The sequence below is a fragment of the Globicephala melas genome, chromosome 2 (genome assembly GCF_963455315.2).
Source record: "Globicephala melas chromosome 2, mGloMel1.2, whole genome shotgun sequence".
In the NCBI taxonomy this organism is placed as follows: Eukaryota; Metazoa; Chordata; class Mammalia; order Artiodactyla; family Delphinidae; genus Globicephala; species Globicephala melas.
Genome location: NC_083315.2, coordinates 148,918,566 through 148,939,808, shown reverse-complemented (window position 1 = coordinate 148,939,808; position 21,243 = coordinate 148,918,566). Strand labels below are relative to the sequence as shown.

General features: G+C 36.9%; 1 protein-coding gene and 1 non-coding gene across 5 annotated transcripts in view; one reads left to right on the top strand and one right to left on the bottom strand.

Annotated features, from left to right (window-relative positions):
- Window positions 1-899: 899 nt before the first annotated feature.
- DNAL1 (dynein axonemal light chain 1) overlaps window positions 900-21,243 on the bottom strand; it is a 42,864-nt gene continuing 22,520 nt past the window's right edge. For all 4 annotated transcript variants that reach the window (XM_030831654.2, XM_060295030.1, XM_030831655.2 and 1 more), the window contains 3 exons: window positions 12,125-12,251; window positions 11,109-11,249; window positions 900-8,236 (listed from right to left, as the gene is read on the bottom strand). In XM_030831654.2, coding sequence (XP_030687514.1) covers window positions 8,196-8,236; window positions 11,109-11,249; window positions 12,125-12,251 — 309 coding nt within the window. In that variant the 3' untranslated portion in view covers window positions 900-8,195. The remainder of the gene's footprint in view (window positions 8,237-11,108; window positions 11,250-12,124; window positions 12,252-21,243) is intronic.
- On the top strand, window positions 15,391-15,463 carry TRNAW-CCA (transfer RNA tryptophan (anticodon CCA)). Its single transcript has one exon. It is a non-coding gene; the product is annotated as a tRNA-Trp (tRNA).

Below are 21,243 nucleotides of genomic sequence, written 5' to 3'. Positions count from 1 at the left end.
ATCCTGAAATGGTTTAGGAGGTTATCTAGTAATGCTTTTGTTCCCCTTTTAAATCTTTTTTCAGCTAAAAATGTTTCACTGCAGGAATAACTCATCATACCTGTATAAAATTAATGCTTCAGTATTGCAGCAGCCATTTATATCAAGAGGATATAAAAAGGGAAATACGGTTTAAAGACATGTTTGGTTGCAGAGATTCAGTGACTGAAGATGTCCATCTTTTGAAATTCTAGTAAATCCAGAAGTGATTAAATGAACATAAGAATTCAGTGGGGTTTTCCCCTAGTAATAAGGCTTTAAATTTATAGCTGGCCTGCATAACAATCACAAGGTAAAAAATTTTATTTATGAAGGCTGATATTGGTATATGTCCTAAGATTTTTCTGTACAATTATTCATGTCCTCACTTATGTCTGTGACTCCCTCTCACACTTCTCAACACATCTCCACATCTTGGACCCCACGACAGACACGCAAATCTTCACTTCCCCCGACAAATGTCCCCGTTGCCCCTCCTCCCCACTCATAACTTCCTCCTCCAGTCCCACAGGCATGGCGCTCCATACACACTCTCCATACCTCTCAGTCCTGTCTTCACACACACTCCTACCTTCTCCCCAACACTCCATCATAAACATACTCCCTCCTCCCAACACACACACACACACACACACTACATTTACAACAAAAAGAAATAATAGGTTCTTCACTTCTTTCACCCAGTATGTTATGGGCATACTTTACCTGTACATAGGGATATGCCATCTTTTTATGGCTGCAGAGTTGATTGCATTTTAGAAGGGAAGGTCATCACTTAGGATCCTTTTATTATATATAATAATTGTATATATCTACATATACATACATATATTTAATGTAATACATATATATGGCAGAAAAAAAAAGTCAGAATTCTAGATGTTCACCCTTTGTTCTAGGAAACAATTAACTAAAAATAACGTGCTATTTATGCTCTGAATTAAGGTTTTCTCTTTTTTTAAATTATTTTTATTTTTGGCTGCATTGGGTCTTCGTTGCTGCGCGCTGGCTTTTTCTCTAGTTGCGGCGAGCGGGGGCTACTCTTCGTTGTGGTGCGCAGGCTTCTCATTGCAGCGGCTTCTCTTGTTGCAAAGCATGGGCTCTATGCAAGCAGGCTTCAGTAGCTGTGGCTCGTGGACTCTAGAGCGCAGGCTCAGCAGTTGTGGCACACGGGCTTAGTTGCTCTGTGGCATGTGGGATCTTCCCGGACCAGGGCTCGAACCCGTGTCCTTTGCACTGGCAGGCGGATTCTCAACCACTGTGCCACCAGGGAAGCCTAAGGTTTTCTCTTAATAGGCACAAATTAAAATCTTCTGCCTTTTAAAGGAGGAGAGCAGCAAGAAACATCCTCACAACCAAAGAATTGTGGAATAAAGAAGTAGAAACTGCACTATATTCCCATTCTGTGACCAAAATTACATTTGACTGATAACAGCACAGAATATATGCTGGGAAAATGTGTAATATTACTGCGATTTATTGCTGGGTTCTTCCTGTTTCTTGTGTATCAAAAAAGGGCTAGCCAATGTCAGGTCATTCCAGACCACAAATCAAGGGCCTATCATCAGCCAACCTTAACCTTGTACACTTCTGGAAGTCAGGAGAGGACTAGGAATAACCAAGTGCAGTAGTAACTTGCTGTCTCTGGAAGTGCTCCTTCCAGGATCCTAGTCATTTGAAATTGTGCCCAGAGAACTTCTGGGGAAGACTTACAAACTTGAGAGAGGAGGTCATCATTGGTAGTAAACTACTGAAAAAAAAATTTTTGGCATAAAGAAATGAGTCAATCCCCAATTCTCTCTTTCTCTCCCTCTCTCTCTCTCACACACACAAGCTGTGTGGAATATGTTATCCAAACACTGAGTTTCTTCGGAACTGAATATCATTGGAAGTTCACATAGTCGCTCTATATTAGGTAAAACTAATGGACATGTAACCAAAAAAGATACACATTAATTTTTTTATAAAATAACACAATTTATTACTATTTTAAAACATCTCACAAAATAACATTCAGAAACTCAACATTTCTAAATAATTTAACACAGTAAGTTTAGTCATAAAGACATGCTACAAAAATTCCTGCATATAAAAGATTATTACCGACATATTAATAGATGTTAAAATGTTCTTCAGAATGGAGTTGGTTCTAGAAGCCAAAGATTCTGGAGTGATGCTCGTGATCATGACTGACACCCTGGGAGAAGCTGGCCATATGTATATTCTCTACAGCTACCAACTCACCAGTCTTTTGATGGGATTGATCACTCTAGGCAATAGCACCTCAGAGGCAGGTACCCTGCTGATCAAACAAGCAAAGAACTCCCCACCCTTGTAACATTAGCCACAACTTAATCTAGCCAACATCTAAATTAATTTTTAAAATCTAGATGTAGGAAAGATAACTCACAAAGTTTCTATTCTGAGTAGGAAATTCTTGATATACCCCCAGAGGGATGACTTAATGTAGCAGACATGGAAGATGACACCAAGTAAGGAAGTAGGGAAATCCTGGCTCTGATTATGCTGACACACAACTACTGCTCAGGTGGGCTTAGAATGAGCAAGGATGAGGTTTGATTCTCTAATATCCACATGCAGGCTAGGTATTTACCCATCTTCCCTTTGAGAGTACTTTCCACCAACATCCAGTTCATTTTAAAGTGCAAATCTACTGAAAAATAGCTTACTCTCCCCCACCCCCTGGTTAAATTTGGTAGATCATAATTTGGTTGGCTGGTTCCCTTCTAACCTGCCCAATATGGGAAATTAACTAGAATCCAGTTATGACTTCTCCAAGTGTCAAGTGAAAATTTATCTTAAGTTAGAAAAAGGTAAGACTCAGTCTAGTTTTTCAGTTTTCTTTCTTTGAAGTCAATGGTTGATAAAAAGGCAGGAATAGAGATATAGATGAGGGATTTCTAAAAGTTCAGTGATTTTTAAAAAAAATACCTTTAATTTTTTTATTGCACTTACTTTATAGTTAAAAACACTCATGCTAAAATGAAGATTAAGGAATATGGTCAAGTTAGCTATGTCAGAAGCACCAACTCTGCTACACTGAATCTTGTTTTATATTTAATTATTTACAGGCACGTTAAGCAGCCCAAATAAAGAAAATGTGTGCCAAAGAAATTAATTTCTGGTAAAGGGTAACTTTCAGTTTAGCAGTTATTTCTTCCTCCTTTACCAATACTTAACAATGTAAGGTCTTTGTGAGCAGACAATCAGACTGCAGTTAGAGAGACAATCAGACTACTCATGATTGATGCTTTGACACTTCCCCCCCCAATTTTTTAAAGTTAATGATTTAATCCAACCTCTCTAGGCCCTATACTTTTTTCCATTTAGTCCTAAGAAAAATCCAGCTGGAAGATTCTGGGCCACATAGATAACCACCTTCGACGCTACTTACACATCACCAACTCTGAGAATAAGTTAACAGTTAAGATTCATTTCGTACTCCTCTTTATTCCACTTCAGACCACTGGTAAGAGGTATCAGAAGAAGCATCTATTCAAGTCAAAATTTCTTTCTATACAGGAACCACATTTATGTGTCTTATACCACCTCTATTTGTGGAATAGATCCAGTAACCATACCAAGTTACTGGCCAGTTATCATGACCAGATAGTCTTCGGTCCACATGCAGAATCAGTGTCTACACCAGCTACTTTCATATATGATTACCAAATTTTATACAATATTTTTCTGTATTTAAGGACTGCTACAGTCTACAAAATTTGTGCATTATTGGACAATGAATGAATACTTAAAGAATGAACACCTAAGAAGGATGATCCATTTTCTAAAGTACACTTAAAATGTTAAACTTTAGAGACAAAGCAAAATCTATCATAAAGTTGGATTTTGTTGATAGTAGGAGAGAGGTAGGTTAATAATTACTGTCCTAAGATAAGAATGCTAAACAATAAAAGCTGAGGCCCTGCTAAAAAACAAGTTGAACCTTCCAGCCCTGAGTTTCTAATGTTATGTGAAATATTAAAATAAGCATGACCAAGGAAAACACCAGTGACCATTTCCTTCCATCCACGATTATTAAATACATCACCTTCTCTCAAATAACAACTCAGGTAGCATATGACTACAGAGTGAAAATAAATGGACCTTGGAAAAAGGAATGTTGCTACAAAGCACTGGTTCTTAACCGGGGGCGAATATGTTCCCACCCTTCTGCCCCAGAGGATAGATGGCAATGTCTGAAGACACTTCTGATTGTCACAACTTGGGAGAGGGTTCTACTGGTATCTAATGTGTAAAGCCAGAGATGCTGCTAAACATCCTATATTACAAAGGACAGCCCCCCTCCCCACAACATTATCCAGCCTAAAATATTAATAGTGCCAAGGTTGAGAAACTCTGGTTTAAAGGAACAAACGCCTATTTACAGAGAACACAAAAACCTTTCAAGACCTGACTAGTAATACAGCCATAAACTTAATGTTAGGGAAAATAGGAAAGCTGAATTCCTTGGTAGACGAAAATAAAATTTCCTGTGAAAAATTAAAATACTGTACTGATTCCATCATTATAAGAAGAGAAGAAATCGAATGATCCACTAAAACGGCATAATGCTTTAAACAAGGAGCACAGAGACAATCTCTTCCGAGTAGGTCAAATATCTAATCCGAGAAGCATAAACCAAAAGCATTTAACATCAGCTAAATCTGCAGCAGTAAAGGATGATTTAAGGAATGATTTGAGAGAATATTCTGAACTTCTTCATATACCTTATCTTCCATTTTCTAATAACATGGATTCTGGCTTTAATTCCAAGAAAAGGAGGCACAGAAGTCATTCGATATTTGTTGAGTGGAACTGAATTATGAATTTTGTGTGAAATGGACACAGAAAAGCACCTTACACTTCTCTGAGAACTACCAGTGATTAAAAGACATTAAGAAACAAGGAGAAACAGAGAAAATTAGTTTCTATATTAAGAATTCAGAAAAACCAAACACCAACACTGTAAGTTATTTTATAAATAAATTCAGTATGAAGTCATTCATTCATTCCCTACTATATTCACTTCCAGCATAACTTTTAGAAAATACATCCATACCTAGCAATAGGGCTTTAAGCTTACCTACTAGATGAAGTGCAGAGTACAAGAAAAGAAGATCGTCTTCTTAGTTTAAACATCACCAAGGAAAATTCTCATTGCCTATGGTTCACAAAAGAAATAGTCAAAGGCTTTGAATGTATAAGCCAGTCAGAGTAAAGATTTCTTCCTATCAGACTGTAAGGAAGAGCAAAAGGAAGCTAAAAATAGTATTGGACCTTTATTTAGAATTGATTGTCAAAGCAGTGGTCCCTTTTGATCAGAGTGACTCAGAGAAATCATGTAATTCCTACTTAAATGACAGCTGAAAACTTCAGAAAGCCAGGACTACTTATGCAATCACTTTTTAAAAATGACTCTTCCCTCTTTGACTAGTTTTACACAAGTAAATGGGGAAATAGGAGCCAATAGTTTCCGGTTGAGGGACTTTAGGCACAATATGGCAGAGGGCCTCTGACATCTTTTTTGCAATCTATCAGTGACTCAGTCACAGCCTACTATGCACTTCATCTGGTTACTGACTACCGTATCTTGCATTTTCCAAAAACAACTTTTTCTTATATGAAAAATTCCAAGCTCTGTATCCAACTGTTGCTTTGCAATTCTGAGGTTAAATCACCTGCTATGCTTCCCGGAAGAAGCAATCCTCAAAAATAATGCCGTTTGCCTGGGATTCCATAATGAAACATCTCTTTTCCATCCACAAACATATACATAATTCATTTTAAGAGCTGTTTAACTTAAACTTTTTGAAAAAATATATTTTGAAACACTAAATTTCACTTATTGAAAGGCGCCAAATCCAGTCTTTCAAGTTCTGCACCCTTACAACAATCACTTCTCTCAACATGAGGGTCAACAGACCAAAGTTATTAGGGCAAATTTTAAAAAATATGAATGGCCAACATTTAGGCTAGGAATTCAAATATAACTACTGCTTATATATATTTACTTATCTAACATATTGGGTTGGCCAAAAAGTTCCTTTGGTTTTTAAGTAAAAATAAAAGACACATTTTTCATTTTAATCAAGAACTTTATTGAACAGCGTATTCACCCTTTTGTTCCACTACCTTCTGCCATTTTTCAGGGAACTTCATAATTCCATCTTCCTAAAACTTTTTTATCTTTTTGAGCAAAGAACTGTTCCAGGTGCCTTTTACAGTCTTCCAGGGAATTGAAATTTTTTCCATTGAGAGAATTTTGGAAAGACCGAAATAAATGGAAATCGGAAGGTGCAATGTCTGGTGAATACAGCGGATGAATCAGAACTTCCCAGCCAGGCTCTAACAGTTTCTGCCTGGTCATCAAAGAGACATGCGGTCTTGTGTTATCCTGATGGAGGATTATGTGTTTTCTGTTGACTAATTCTGGACGCTTTTCGACGAGTGCTGCTTTCAGTTGGTCTAACTGGGAGCAGTACTGTTGGAATTAATCGTTTCGTTTTCCAGAAGGAGCTCATAATAGAGGACTCCCTTCCAATCCCACCATATACAGAACATCACCTTCTTTGGATGAAGACTGGCCTTTGGTGTGGTTGGTGGTGGTTCATTTCACTTGCCCCACCATCTCTTCCGTTCCATATTATTGTACAGTATCCACTTTTCACTGCCCGCCACAATTTGTTTTAAAAACGGAACGTTTTTGTTACGTTTAAGTAGAGAATTGCATGCAGAAATACAGTCTAGAAGGTTTTTTTCGCTTAATTTATGTGGAACCCAAACATCAAAGCGATTCACATAACCAAGCTGGAGCAAATGATTTTCAGCTCTTGATTTGGATATTTTGAGTATGTTGGCTATCTCCCACGTGGTATAACGTTGATTGTTCTCAATTAATGTCTTGATTTGATCGCTATCAACTTCAACTGATCTACCTGACTGTGGAGCATCTTCCAGCGAGAAATCTCCAGCACGAAACTTCACAAACCACTTTTGACATGTTCCATCAGCCACAGCACCATCTCCACAGGCTGCAGAAATCTTTTTTTGCTTTTCAGTTGTGTTTTTACCTTTCTTGAAATAATAAAGCATAATATGCCAAAACTGTTGCTTTATTTCTTCCATCTTCAATATTAAAATGGCTACACAAAAATTCACCAATTTTGATAAGTTTTTTTTTTTAATGCATGCTGATATGACAGCTGTCACAATACAATCTAACAAAATTGTTTCAAATGAAGTTAAAGACAACTAAGTGCTACTAGAGCCATCTTACGGGAAAAAACCGAACAAACCTTTTGGCCAACCCAATATAAGGAACTATAACCAAAAAGTATGCCTAAGATCAGGTCCATATGTGTAATAAGGCCAAAGTATTGGTCAAAGGAGTGATTATAACAGTCATTTTAACCACTGACCTGGATCACGGAATGACTGGCTGACTGTTTGCAGGACTTGAGTGGACATGCAGGTAAACACAACATAAATTCCAGTTGACAATGCACACACTTTTGGAACAACAAATAAGTAAATATAACATGGGCTATAAGGCCTCCAAGGTACTAATTTTTCCTTTTTTCACCATAGTTTTTCAAACTGGACTTTGGAGTCTTGATTCTAGGACTGCTGCTATATTTCTAAGAGGAGCTCTTCCCAAACCAAAGGCATGACACATTTGTGCTTCTGAGTCATAAAGAGATGGACCTTCAAGAAAGATGGCCTACAGATTCAAAAGTTAAGTGTATATATTTAAATGCCTGGCCTAAAAAAAAAAACAAACAAAAATGAAAAAACTGAACAAACTGAATAAAGAATCACATTTGTTCCTTTTTTGTTAAAAATGACTGGTCTATAAAGGTTTCAGTAGATGGGGCCACGCAGTACATAACTGGGACTGAAGACAAAAATTGAAAATTTATAGCTTCTAAAAAGAGCACTAGAATATATAAAGTTGGTGTTATCATTTGGGGGGAGAAACACTGAATAGGTTATGAGAAAAAAAGGAATGAAAGATTTGTTTTATCTTAAGAACCATTTGCCCCACACAGAATCTTTAAAATAGACAACTATACAAAACGTATCTATTGTTCTTATGACATTTAAATAAGTTACACAAAGTGGAAAATGTGGTGTTAGTTATCTTCTTCCTCATTCTCTTTAATTACTGGGGTACCTAAAATGAAAAAGAAAATTATTACTGGTCATTCTCAAGAGATTGTTAAATTCTAACTGAAAATATTTTTCTGTTAACCTGAGGAGTTCTGAGATGCTGAGAAGTGTGCCATAATAAAAATAATATCATAAGATAATCTTTTAAATTTCTAATTATCCAAAAAGCCTCTCAGGAGAATTCCCAAATGGATTAATATAAGTAATTACAAATATTCAGGTCCCCAAATACAGAGTTACAAATAAAAATGCCTACAGGTACCAGGCAGAAAAATAAGGCCCTATACACACTAAAAACTTTGTATGTTAAACACAAAGAAATATTCATTTTTCACAATAAAATACGCAATCCCAGTATTGCCAGAATCTGAATTTTTATGTTACTCCCCCAAATACTAAACATTGGGGATAAATTGGAAAAAAATAAAAAGAACCAAGGCACAGAAAATAAAATACATCTGCAGGCTCTCACTGGCCCAAGAGCCAGCCATTTCTGAGCTCTGGCATTTGAAGCATGTCCACAATCTGACCCTAGTCAACTGTTCAGTCTTAACTCTTCAGCCAGTCACCCTCCACTCCAGATGAACTGATCAACTCATTGTCTCCCAAACTCATCTTGCAGACTACTACTTCTGGACTCCTGGCTAACAAAGTTCCTCCATTTTGGAATGCCCCCCGTAACACCCCTTCCATCTAGGCCCTACCCTTAATTAAGAGCTATCTCCAGTGCCTCTTCCTGTGTGATTCTTCTTTATGGCAACGAGCAGAGTCTTACCCCTCTGTACTCCCCACAGCATCTGTTTGTGGGGGGTAGTGAATGTTTTATTGAAATATACATACAAAGTACACAAATTATAAGTGTACAGATTGATAAATGTATACAAAGTGAACACATCTGGTAACCAGCACCCAGATTAGAAAGAGAACATTATCAGAACACCCAAAACTTCCTCAGGTCCCCTTCCAGTCACTGTCCCCCAACAAAAGGTATATTCTATCCTAATGTCTAACACCATGGATTATTTTGCCTGATTTTGAAACTGATATGAATAGAATGATGTAGCGTGCGCTCTGTGTCTGGCTTCTTTTGCTCAACATTATGTTTATATGATTCATGTATATTGTGTGAAGCTATAGTTCATTCATTCTCATTGCTGTTGAATATTCCATTGTATGAATATGTCATAATTTACTTATCTATTCTATTGTTGTTGGGCATTTGGGTTGTTTCCAATTTATAGCTATTAAAATAGTGGTGCAATGAGTATTGTCATACAGGTCTTTTGGTAAACATCCATGCTCTTTTCTTCTAGGTATACAGCTAGGAGAGAAGTTGCTGGGTCATGTGGGATATGTATGTAGAGCTTCTGTAGATAATGCCAGTTTTCCAAAGTTATACCAAGTTACATTACTATGCAGCAGGGTATGAGAGTTCTAGTTGCTCCATGTTCCACTAACATTTGGTATTGTCTGTCTTTTTCATTTTAGCTCTTTAACACCCCTCAGTTTTTCTTACAAGCAACTGAAGAGGAGCAAAAAGAGGCAAGCTAGCAGCTGTGGCCACCTGTGTTCTGGTCCATCTCACTGGTTTAGGATAGACCAGCTGGTTTTTCTAGGGGCTGTTCAGATTGGCCTGAAGTCAATATTTGGTCCAAAAGGCTGTATATAATGTGGCTTGGTCTATTCAGGGTCTATATAAGGGATTCTTTTCCATTCTTAATGGAAGGGTTCACTTCCTGTGCACAATGAGAAAGGAAGACAAATGATTTCAAACGGTTTCTAGAGGTCAAAGTTGAACATAAAAAGGCTGAAGTCCAAGGCTCTAATGTACCCTCTCTTTTGTTCTATTTTATTTTAACTTATGAAATAGTCATTCATATAGATACAATATAAATAAAGAGTAACAAAACCAATTATTGTATACCCATCACCCAATTTAGGAAACAGAACATCACCAGTATCTAAGAAACCTGTTTGCCTCTTCCTGTTTATTCCTGTACCTCCCACAAGAGGCAGTCTAGTGTCTTTGTTATTTTACAGCTAGGTATGTAGCCAGAGGGAAAAAAGGGAACATTCTGCATGATTCCATTTATATAAAACTCTATAAAATACAAACTAATCTATAGGGACAGAAAGCGGATCAGTGACTGCCTTGGGAGGGATGGTGGTGAGCAGCAGGAGGGAGGGATTACAAAGAGGCAAAAGGAAATTTTTTGGGGGTGATATATATGTTCATTATCTTTTCCCCCCAACTTTATTGAGATATGATTGATATATAACATTCTGTAGGTTTAAGGTAAAAATGGCCTGGCTTCCTCATAGGACCACTGGAAGGAGTAAAGACCCAGGGAGGTCTGTGACTCTTTTATTATTTCTGGTTTTCAGATGACAAAAGAACAAAGTTTGGTGAGATGAATTAACCAGCCCGATGACAAAAAAGCTAGAACTGGGACTTGAACCCAGTCAGTCAGGGATCTCTCCTGACATTTTCACCTTTCTTAGGTATTGAGAAACTAAAATTAGGGGGGAGAGGGAGAGAGAACATTACAATTTTGATCCAATTGTGAAAAAAGCAACTCCTTACTATTTATGTCTAATTATTTTGCAAAATAATACATTTGGGACTTGAGAATAAACCCAGCTTTCTTATAAGCTTTTGGTTTACGGATGATCTTATACCAGTCTAAATATTCTAGAAGTCTTTCATCTCACTCTGGCCCAAACTGGGACCACAAAATTTCCTACAGACAGAAGTGGCCTTGGCGACCAGAGATAACCTATCATTTTCTTTAGTTTTGCTCCTTTTCATGATTCCGTGCTACAAATTCAATTCTTACACCCAGAAAACATTTCCAAGCTGGCCCAGAGTCACTCACCATCTAGCTTTTTCAGTTTGGGTACTCTCTTGGTTGCCTCGTCAATCCAGTTCCCTTCAGCAGAATGTTTCTCTTCCAAGGGATTGCCTACAAACACCAGGTCTTCTAGGCATGGTAGTTCTGCCAGCTTCACAAATTCACCTACAAGTACAAAGAATACATTCCATATTAAAATGGCAAGTTTTACTCTTATGATTTTGAAGGGTGAATCCCAGTATCACTAGCCCTCAGTTTGTGACTATTCAGAACAATTCGTTGTTTAAGATTTTGAAGGAAGTAGGGGACATTATACCATATGAAGTCATTCTCTGAAGACATTATGGAAAGGGAGGGAAAGCGAGACGTACCTCTTCTACCTTTATGCTAATCTAAGGATGGGATAAGAAGAGGAAATGAGGTTCAGAATCAACAACTCAATCTCCAGTGACAGGTCTTCTCTATACTGTACTACATCAGTATCAGCTAAACTAAACTGCCTTTGTCTCTACCATTCCCTCATCTCTAAATTCTTAAAGCAACTCATTCAAGCCTCTATTGTAGAACTTATCACACAGTTTTCTAATTATTAACTCATAAACTAATCTTTCCCACTAAGCTGTGAACTCCTTGAGGGCAGGGATAATGTCCTATTCAACTATGTATCTCAACAGCCTGGCATAGTTCATGGCACACAATAGGGCTTTAAAATGCTAAATGGATAATGTACAATAAAAAAGAAAAGCAATATATATGTTAAATAAGTCTTCCACCCAAGAATTATTAAACCGATTCCTTTTGGCCTTTGGACAATAGTTTAATTTTTTTCATGATTAATAGGACCAGGACCTATTCAATTATAATCATTCTAAGTAAATATTTAAATGTAAATTTCAAGTGTTTAGATGAAATATAGGAACTCCTATAGCTATTTCCCTCTGTGCTTAGAAAGAAATGTCCCCATTTCGTATCTTGTTCCCTATAGGGCTATTTTCTATAAACATGAGGTAGAAGGTTAGCAAAGAGCCAGCCTCACTTACCCCAGTCTTTCACCAGGTTATTAGACATGTAAAGAATCTTCAATTTCTTCATTACATGGATCCCTTTCAACTTCTCAATAAAATTGTAGGAGATCCACAGTTCTTCTAACGTGTCCCCTACTGCTTCCTGAAAAAGAAAGCAATTTTATTTACATACTTATTTTTAAGCTTTTCCTTCTGTCCCCTTCCTCATAAACATAAAGACAATGGCCTTCAGAGAGAACTGAGACCAACCTGTCCACTGGCAGGAGAGCTGAAGGCTATGTGGGAGTTTTTTCTCATTAAGAAAGCCAAGTAGAACATTTTCTTCCGCTCTTCAAACTGATCTGAACTAAGAATACCTACTGAAACCACCAAGAGGGGAAATAAGAGCACTATTTTTTTTTTTTTTTTTTTTTTTTGCCCTACGCGGGCCTCTCACTGTTGTGGCCTCTCCCGTTGCGGAGCACAGGCTCCGGACGCGCAGGCTCAGCGGCCATGGCTCACGGGCCCAGCCGCTCCGCGGCATGTGGAATCTTCCCGGACAGGGGCATGAACCCGTGTCCCCTGCAGCGGCAGGCGGACTCTCAACCACTGCGCCACCAGGGAAGCCCTATTTTATCAATTTTATTGAATAATATACTTTTCAAATCACTTCCCTATACATTGTATTATTTGATCCTTATTTAATTAAGATAGGCAAAGCAGGTTATTTGATTTCTATTCTAGATAAAGGGCTTTTTCTAAGATCACAATGCTTTTTTTGGCTGCACCACGCAGCTTGCAGGATGGGATAGAGCCCAAGCCCACGGCAGTGAAAGCACGCAATCCTAACCACTGGACCACCAAGGAATTCCCAACAATGTTATTAAATAGCAGACATATGTCTAAATTTCAGGGTTTTTAAAAAATATTTATTATGAAAACTTTCAAACATAAAAAAGTTGAAAGAATATTATAGTAAATACCCATATATCTACTACCCAGCTTCTACCATTAACATTTTACTATCCTTTTCCTGTCACATATCTGGTCCATCTATCCATCCTGCTATCTATGCATCAATTCACCTTATTTTTTCTGATGTATAAAACTCAACTTAAAACCCATAGTCTTTTCATTATACTATAATGATTATGTCATACTGACTCTTAAATGCTAGATACAACCAATAGTGGCACAAAAACTTTTCCTTCTTTCATATACAAAAGACAAAATGTAGTGATTATTTGTTCCTTAAAAAACAAAAAAGTGACTAGGCAGAATCAGTTCGATGTTCAATCCCCTCTTAACCCAAAAGGATTTACCTACATCCACATGGTAATGTTAGAATGTAGGACCCAGGTCTATGTACTGATAACTGTCCCTTTAAAGACTATAAAGAGAATAAACGTACTCTGGATAAAGATCATTAATGCATTTTCCATACAGATGGAACCAAGGGGAAAAGCTGAGAATGGAGTGGTCTGAGTTAGTTCTGTGTGTCATCCCAAGGCCCACAATTCATCTTAGTTTCAACTTTCTAAGTAGGAGAAACAACAATTTCAAAGTAAAAGAAACTTTTAAATCAGTCCATCCTGGCACTGAAAGTGTGAGGCAGCAGAAAAAATAGTGACTAAATAATACTAATTAGAAAGTTTAGGCTCAATTCTGGGTTCTGCCACTTACTTAGTGTCGTTTTACATGTGCAGATGAGGACTCTTGGTCAGTTTTCACATAGCCAATTTGATCAATTCTCCAAACAGCAAATTTGCTGAATTTACTCTTTTACTGATTTACTGAAAAATTGGTTAACTACTTACAAATTATAGCAATTTGTTTTAGATAGGATAGGACAGAAATTACTTTAGACAGGATAACTTCTGAAGATGTTTGTTGTGCTTTGTTCATTCCTTACAAGCATTAATTGAGTTTCAGTTTAGTTTTCAGCCAATTGGATGCAGCTGTTCTGCCATGACCAAATTTCTGTGCATTTGGGGACTTTACTTGGGAATATAAATTCTCATTGCAGAATGAGAATTTCTTATGTATATTGACTAACAAATGTTGTATAGATTTTGGGGGTCCAGGGCATAGTTTTGTCTTTCAGTACGTTTTCAATCTATTCCACTGTTTTTCCTACTTCCCTAAATATAACAATTCACTAACCAACTCAATTAGATTACTATTTTTATGTGTTTTAATCATTTGAGAAGTGATCAGTGTCTAAAATATGAAACTGACAGTCTACAAAGACTGGCTAAGTCTGTGTGACTCAATTCAGTGAAATCTGTCATTCAATAAACTAGCCCTTTGGAGAACGGTACATTGAATGAACAGGCATTTAGCAAACTGGTCTGCTTCTGCATGTGAATAAATCACTTCTCTTCTTAGTTTCTAACTCTGTAAAATAAGGAGGCTGGCACAATGAGCTAGCACCTCATACCTATTAGGATGACTACTGTCAAATAAACAGAAAATAACAAGTATTGGCAAGGATATGGAGAAATTGGAACCCTTGTGCACTGTTGGTGTGAATGTAGAATGGTGCAGATGCTATGGAAAACATTTTGGCAGTTCATCCAAAAATTAAATACATATGAACCAGCAATCCCACTACTGGGCATATATCCAAAATAATTGAAAGTAGGGTTTCAAAGAGATATTTGGATACCCATGTTCATAGCAGCATAATTTACAACAGCCAAAAGGAAGAAACAACCCAAGTGTTTGTTGATGGATGAATGGATAAACAAAATATGGTCTATTCATACAACAGAATATTATTCATCCTTAAAAAGGAAAGAAATTCTGATATATGCTACAACATGGATGAACCTTGAGGACATTATGCTAAGTGAACTAAGCCAGTCACAAAAAGACAAATACTGTATGATTCTACTTATATGAGATATCTAGAGTAGTCGAATTCATAGAGACAGAAAGTAGAATGGTGGTTGCCAGAGCTGGTGGGAGGAGACAATGGGAAGTTACTGTTTAATAGGTATAGAGGTTCGGTTTTCTAAAATGAAAAGAAATCAGTTCTCTCCACGTCAATCTATAGATTCAATGCAACTCTACTAAGACTTCCAATGAGATTTTATTTTTTACAAACTTGATAGACTGATTTTCAAGTTTCTCTTGAAGAGTAAATGTCCAAGAAAAGCCACAAATATTTTGAACAAAGAGAGAGGACCTGTCTCAATAGATATCAAAACATATTATAAAGTGAAAGAAAAGTAAAGCAACATGATATTGGAGCTGAAATATATAGGTAAAACAACAAACAGAAAGAAACTTGAGGGACTTCCCTGGTGGTCCAGTGGGTAAGACTCCATGCTCCCAATGCAGGGGGCCCAGGTTCAATCCCTGGTCAGGGAACTAGATCCCACATGCCGCAACTAAGATCTGCATGCTGCAACTAAGAAGTCTGCATGTCACAACTAAAGATCCTGCACACCTTAATAAATAAATAAATATTTTAAATAAATAAGTAAAATAAATAAAAAGCACTTGCCAAAAGGATTAGCCTTAAAAAAAAAAAGAGGGCTTCCCTGGTGGCGCAGTGGTTGAGGGTCCGCCTGCCGATGCAGGGGACACGGGTTCGTGCCCCGGTCCGGGAAGATCCCTCATGCCGCGGAGCGGCTGGGCCCGTGAGCCATGTCCTCTGAGCCTGCGCGTCCGGAGCCTGTGCTCCACAACGGGAGAGGCCACAACAGTGAGAGGCCCGCATACCGCAAAAAAAAAACTTGACCATCCAGGAACCTACCCATGCATATACAAGAGTTTAGTATGTGGCATTTCCAAACAGTAGGAAAAGGAGACTTTTCAACATATGGCTAACCATTTGGAGGAAAAAAAATAAGGTCTGATATCTGTCACATGCAATTTGCAAAAATAAACTCCAGATGGTTTAAAGGTATAAACTTTTTAAATTTATACTTAAAAAACAATAGAAGTACTAAAAGAAAATATAAGATGATTTTTTCATAATCTAGAAGTGAAGACCTTCTATATAAGATACAAAACACAGTTGTTATAAAGATTTGACAAATAAAAATTTTAAAACTCCATACGGCAACTGTGAATAAAGTAAAAAGACAAGTGACAAACTAAGAGAAAATATATTAAATAATTCTGAAAACTTTGCATTAAATTGCAGTATGGAATTTGTAATCAGATTACCTAGATTTGACTAAGTCCTCCACCTTTTCCTCTTCCCTCCTGCCCTTTTTCTCTCCTTCATCATCTTTTCCTTTGTCTGTTTAGCTATTCATTTGTAGATGGACATTTGGGTTGCTTCCATCTTTTGACTACAGTGCATAATGCTGCTATGAATATAAGTGCACAAATATTTTGTTTGTATTTTGAGGGGGGATCATTAGTTGTTTTTTTTTTAAATTTAAAGAGTAACATACATAATCATCACCTAAATAAAAATATAAAATATTTTTAAAAAAAGAGTAACACACAAGATAACAACATAACAAAAATCAAATAGTGCAAACAAGTATAATGAAAAGTCTCTTTCTCACCCACGCCCATTCCCTTCCCCAGAGGTAACAGCTATCATCAGAAATATTCTGTGCATATATGTACATAGAAATATCCACTTTGCTTCTTTTCATTTAATAATATACTTTGCAGGGCTTCCCTGGTGGCGCAGTGGTTGAGAGTCTGCCTGCCGATGCAGGGGACACGGGTTCGTGCCCCGGTCCGGGAGGATCCCACGTGCCGCGGAGCGGCTGGGCCCGTGAGCCATGGCTGCTGAGCCTGCGCGTCTGGAGCCTGCGCTCCTCAACGGGAGAGGCCACAACTGTGAGAGGCCCACGTACCACACACAAAAAATAATAATAAATAATAATAATAATAATAATATACTTTGCAAATTATTCTATTTCAGCACATATAGGTAAGTCCTACCTCATTTTCCCCTTTGATATATTTTGTTTAGCTAGTCTACTACTGATAGGCACTTAGATTGTTGCAGTCTTTTATACAAGCTATATTTCAATGAATGTACTTGGTCCACCATCTTTGTTCATGTATGTTAGTATGAAAAACTCTTCGATATAGAATAGTTGGGACAAAGTAAATACACATTGAAGACACTGATAGCTATTGACAGACTGCTCATCTCAGCAATAGGGTTTAACAGCGCCTGTTCACTATACCTGGGCATTTTACATAACTATCTGAGCCTCAGTTTCTTTATCTTAAAATGAGGACTGAGGATTTTTTATCTTAAAATGAGGATATTATCTACTTGTTGTGAGTTTCAAATGAGATAATGCATATAAAGAGTCTGCTACACAGTTCATAAATGTAACAACAATAATAGTAATAACATTATCAATACCGGATAAATATTAGGAATATTGAGGAGTGCCTAGAATTTAATAAGAAAAAGATAAAAGTAGAAAATGGGTAAAAAATGTTAGGTCAATTTCCAAAAGAGGAAACATGCATAACCAATAAGTATATAAAAAGATGTTCAAAGTCATAACTAACTAAAGAATACAGATTAAAACAATGAAATACTCCTTTTTTGCCTATCATATTGGCAAATATTAAAAATATGGATAATACTCAGGGATGTTGAGGGTGGAGGGAGTAATCCTCACCCTTATACCATTGATGGAAGTGGAAACTGGCATAAGCATTGTGGGAGCAATCTGAGGTACTTGTCAAAAATTTAAATGCACAAAAATAACCTCAGCTTTTCTACTTTTAGGAATCTAGCCCATGTAAAGATTCAAATAACTGCTAAAGGATATATGTAAAAAGATGTTCACTACAGCATGATTTGTAATAGCAAAAAAAAGAGAGACAGACAGACACCTCTTCTTCAATAAAATATCTGGAAACACTCTAAATGTTCAGCAATATATGAATAGTTAAATACATTGCCATATACTGATAACGTAGAAAACAACAGCTATTGAAAAGAATGCATTAAATCTGCCTGTTTTTACATGGAAGGATATTCCTGATATATTATTGAATGAAAAAGCAGGAAAAATATGCCCAGTATATTATCAGTACAAATATATATTACACACGCACTCACATGCATGCACAAACACACACACAGATATCTGTTTATTTGTGCACAGAAAAAAATTTAAAGTATACCAATATTATTTCTGTTACCTCATGGACTTGAGGAGGTAGGGAGAGGAAAGACTTTCACAGTGTATTTCATACATTTATGAATTGCTTGATTTGTTTTTTAAATACAATTACATCTATTACTCTTAGAATTAAAATTTTAACCTAATAGTTTTTCTAATTAGTAATATTACAAAGCATTATTAAGTCACAATAAATATTTATAGAGTGCCTACTACATGTATAAAGCACCAGTGTAGATGGTAATGAACAGAACTGACGTGCTTATCAGAATTTGTGTGTGTGTGACACAGAGAGAAAGAGACAGAGACAGAGGGAGAGACAGAGAGAGGGAAAGAAAACAAACAAATAAGAAAAATGGAAAAAAATTATAGGTGATAAGAGTTATTGCCTAGAAGACTGCTTTAGATATAGGATAGTTGGGTCTCTTTTGAGGAAGTGACATCTGAACTGAAGTGTGAAAGTTAAGGAGCCAGTAATGTGGAAATCCAGGGTAACAGAGTTTTTTAAGGCAGAGAAAACAGCAAGTACAAATGTCCTCAGGTGGGAATGAACCTGGCATGTTCAAGAAAGAGAAAGAAGGCCAGTGGCTGGAGATTACCAACTAGGAAGAAGAGTAATATGAAATGATATCCGAAAGGAAAGCAGAGGCCAGCCAATCACATATAAGAGCAGGCTTATAATGTACCTTAATAGTCAGTTTTCCTAAGTAGTTTTAAATAGACTCCTTTTCTTCAATTTAACATTCCATGTTTCACATATTAGAGTAGTTATTTGTAACTTACTGAGGCAGCTATTCAAATCATGCTATGAGGCTGATGTGTCTAGATGAATAACTCAGCATGTGACCCTATTTGAAGTCCACCATCTGTATCCTTATGCAGACTTATTTTTCTTTAGTCTTTGCATAAGTAGTAAAGCTTTTGGATTGGTTAAATGTTTTTGGTGTGTGTATACACACACACACACACACACATACACACACATACACACATCCTGGGGAAAAAACCAACTGCTGGGGGTTATTGATAGCAGTCTATAGAAAGTAAAGAGATCTAAGTAAGTGATGGTTCAGCTAGATAATATCTCCATACATGTCTTTAATCCTATATTTACAATTTCTTTGTGGTTTCTAGGTATATATTACATTTCATGGGAGAAATTATACACCATATCAATAGTTGAGAATCTGGTGCTCTGTAAATACCTGGGGGAACATCAAGCATTTATCATATTGGCCCTAAAAATTTAGGGGTATATTTATTTGCAAACTCTTCCTTTACAGATAATTCAAAGTAATGTTTAGCATGAAGCATAATAAATTCTGAATTTTTGTACTATAATATTTTATCCATTATGAATAATGTCCCTATATATGACATTTTTACCATCTAAGGCTCACAGAATGAAGAGAAGGCAAAATGTCATTACATTTACCAATCATTTAGAACATCAAAAAAAATTTTTTTTATAGATCATTAGGATTTTATTCATCACATCTAGCTAGAAAGCAAATAATTCATCTACTGGTTATTGTTTTGGGGGAGAAAACTCCCTTTATTTAACTACAGAATGTAATCTCTAAGAATTTCCAAGCATTTCATAAATTTATGTCAGTAAGTAGACATGTAGATGTGGGAATATTATCAGATAATTCAAGATAATTCCAAAATTGCACCTCTGAACACTGACTCCTATTCACGTGTTTTGGCTGTTTCTGTAATGGGTGGGGGAGGGGAATGGTCATTTTAGCCTGTCTGGTCTTGGGAGGTTATTGTTGGGAAGCACTGCAGTTTCAGCCTCATTGACTCTTATGAAGAACGGCTAGAATTAACGGGCTTGGGAGGGGGACAGGAAACCCAAGTTACAAAATATTTCAGGGTTTTTATGATAACAATCAGCACTTTAAAAAATATTATTATCTTTTGGGGAACGTACACAAGAAAAAGAAATTTGTTTCATCTTTTCTGAAATTGCCTAGTTTTACAATATTGTTTCATCTCAACTTAGCAAGGAAATTCAAATGGCCAATAAATATACAAATAAAATACACTGTCAAAAACTTCTAAAAATTTAAAAATGCCCAAGGTTGGTAAAGGGAAACGAAAATCCTCATACATTATTGATGGTAGTATAAATTGTTACAAGCTTTCCAAAGGATAACTTGATAATATGTCACAAAAGCCTTAAAAGAAATTCATACTTTTGACCCAGCAATTGCATTTCAAGGAATTTATCCAAGGAATTATTCATAGATGTGTGCAATAATATAGCTAAAAGGAGATTTATAACAGCATTGATTATAATAACTCCAAACTGTAAATAAATAACGAATAATAACTTATTTAAATAAATTATGGTACGTCAATAAAATAGAATATTATGCTGTCATTAAAAAAGTATGGTTGAAAATTATTTTAAAAACTTAAATAAAATCCTCTGATCAAAAACCTCCAATGGGGCTTCCCTGGTGGCGCAGTGGTTGAGACTCTGCCTGCCGATGCAGGGGACATGGGTTCGTGCCCCGGTCCGGGAGGATCCCACATGCCGCAGAGCGGCTGGGCCCATGAGCCATGGCCGCTGAGCCTGCGCGTTTGGAGCCTGTGCTCCACAACGGGAGAGGCCACAACAGTGAGAGGCCCGCGTACCGCAAAACAAAAAACCTCCAATGGCTTTGCAAGCCACTTGGAAAACAATCTAAAATCTTACCAAGTCCTATAAGGATTGGTTCTTGGCTCCCTCTCCAACCTCACTGAGGACAATTCTCCCTCATTCAACTCTTGCTCTTACTCAAGCATACCAAGGAGCTTCAGTTTCAAGACATCTGCACTTGCTGTCCCTCACCAGTCTGGAGCACTGGTCCCTTGGTCAGCTCTAGAGCCTACATTCTCACTTTTAGAGAGGACTTCCCATCAATCTACGTTCTCTTATATGCCTCGTTTTTGTTTTTCTTAAATCAATAATTATATTTTATTCCACGATCACCATAAAATGCATATAAATGCTACAAAGATAGAGATGACATGTTA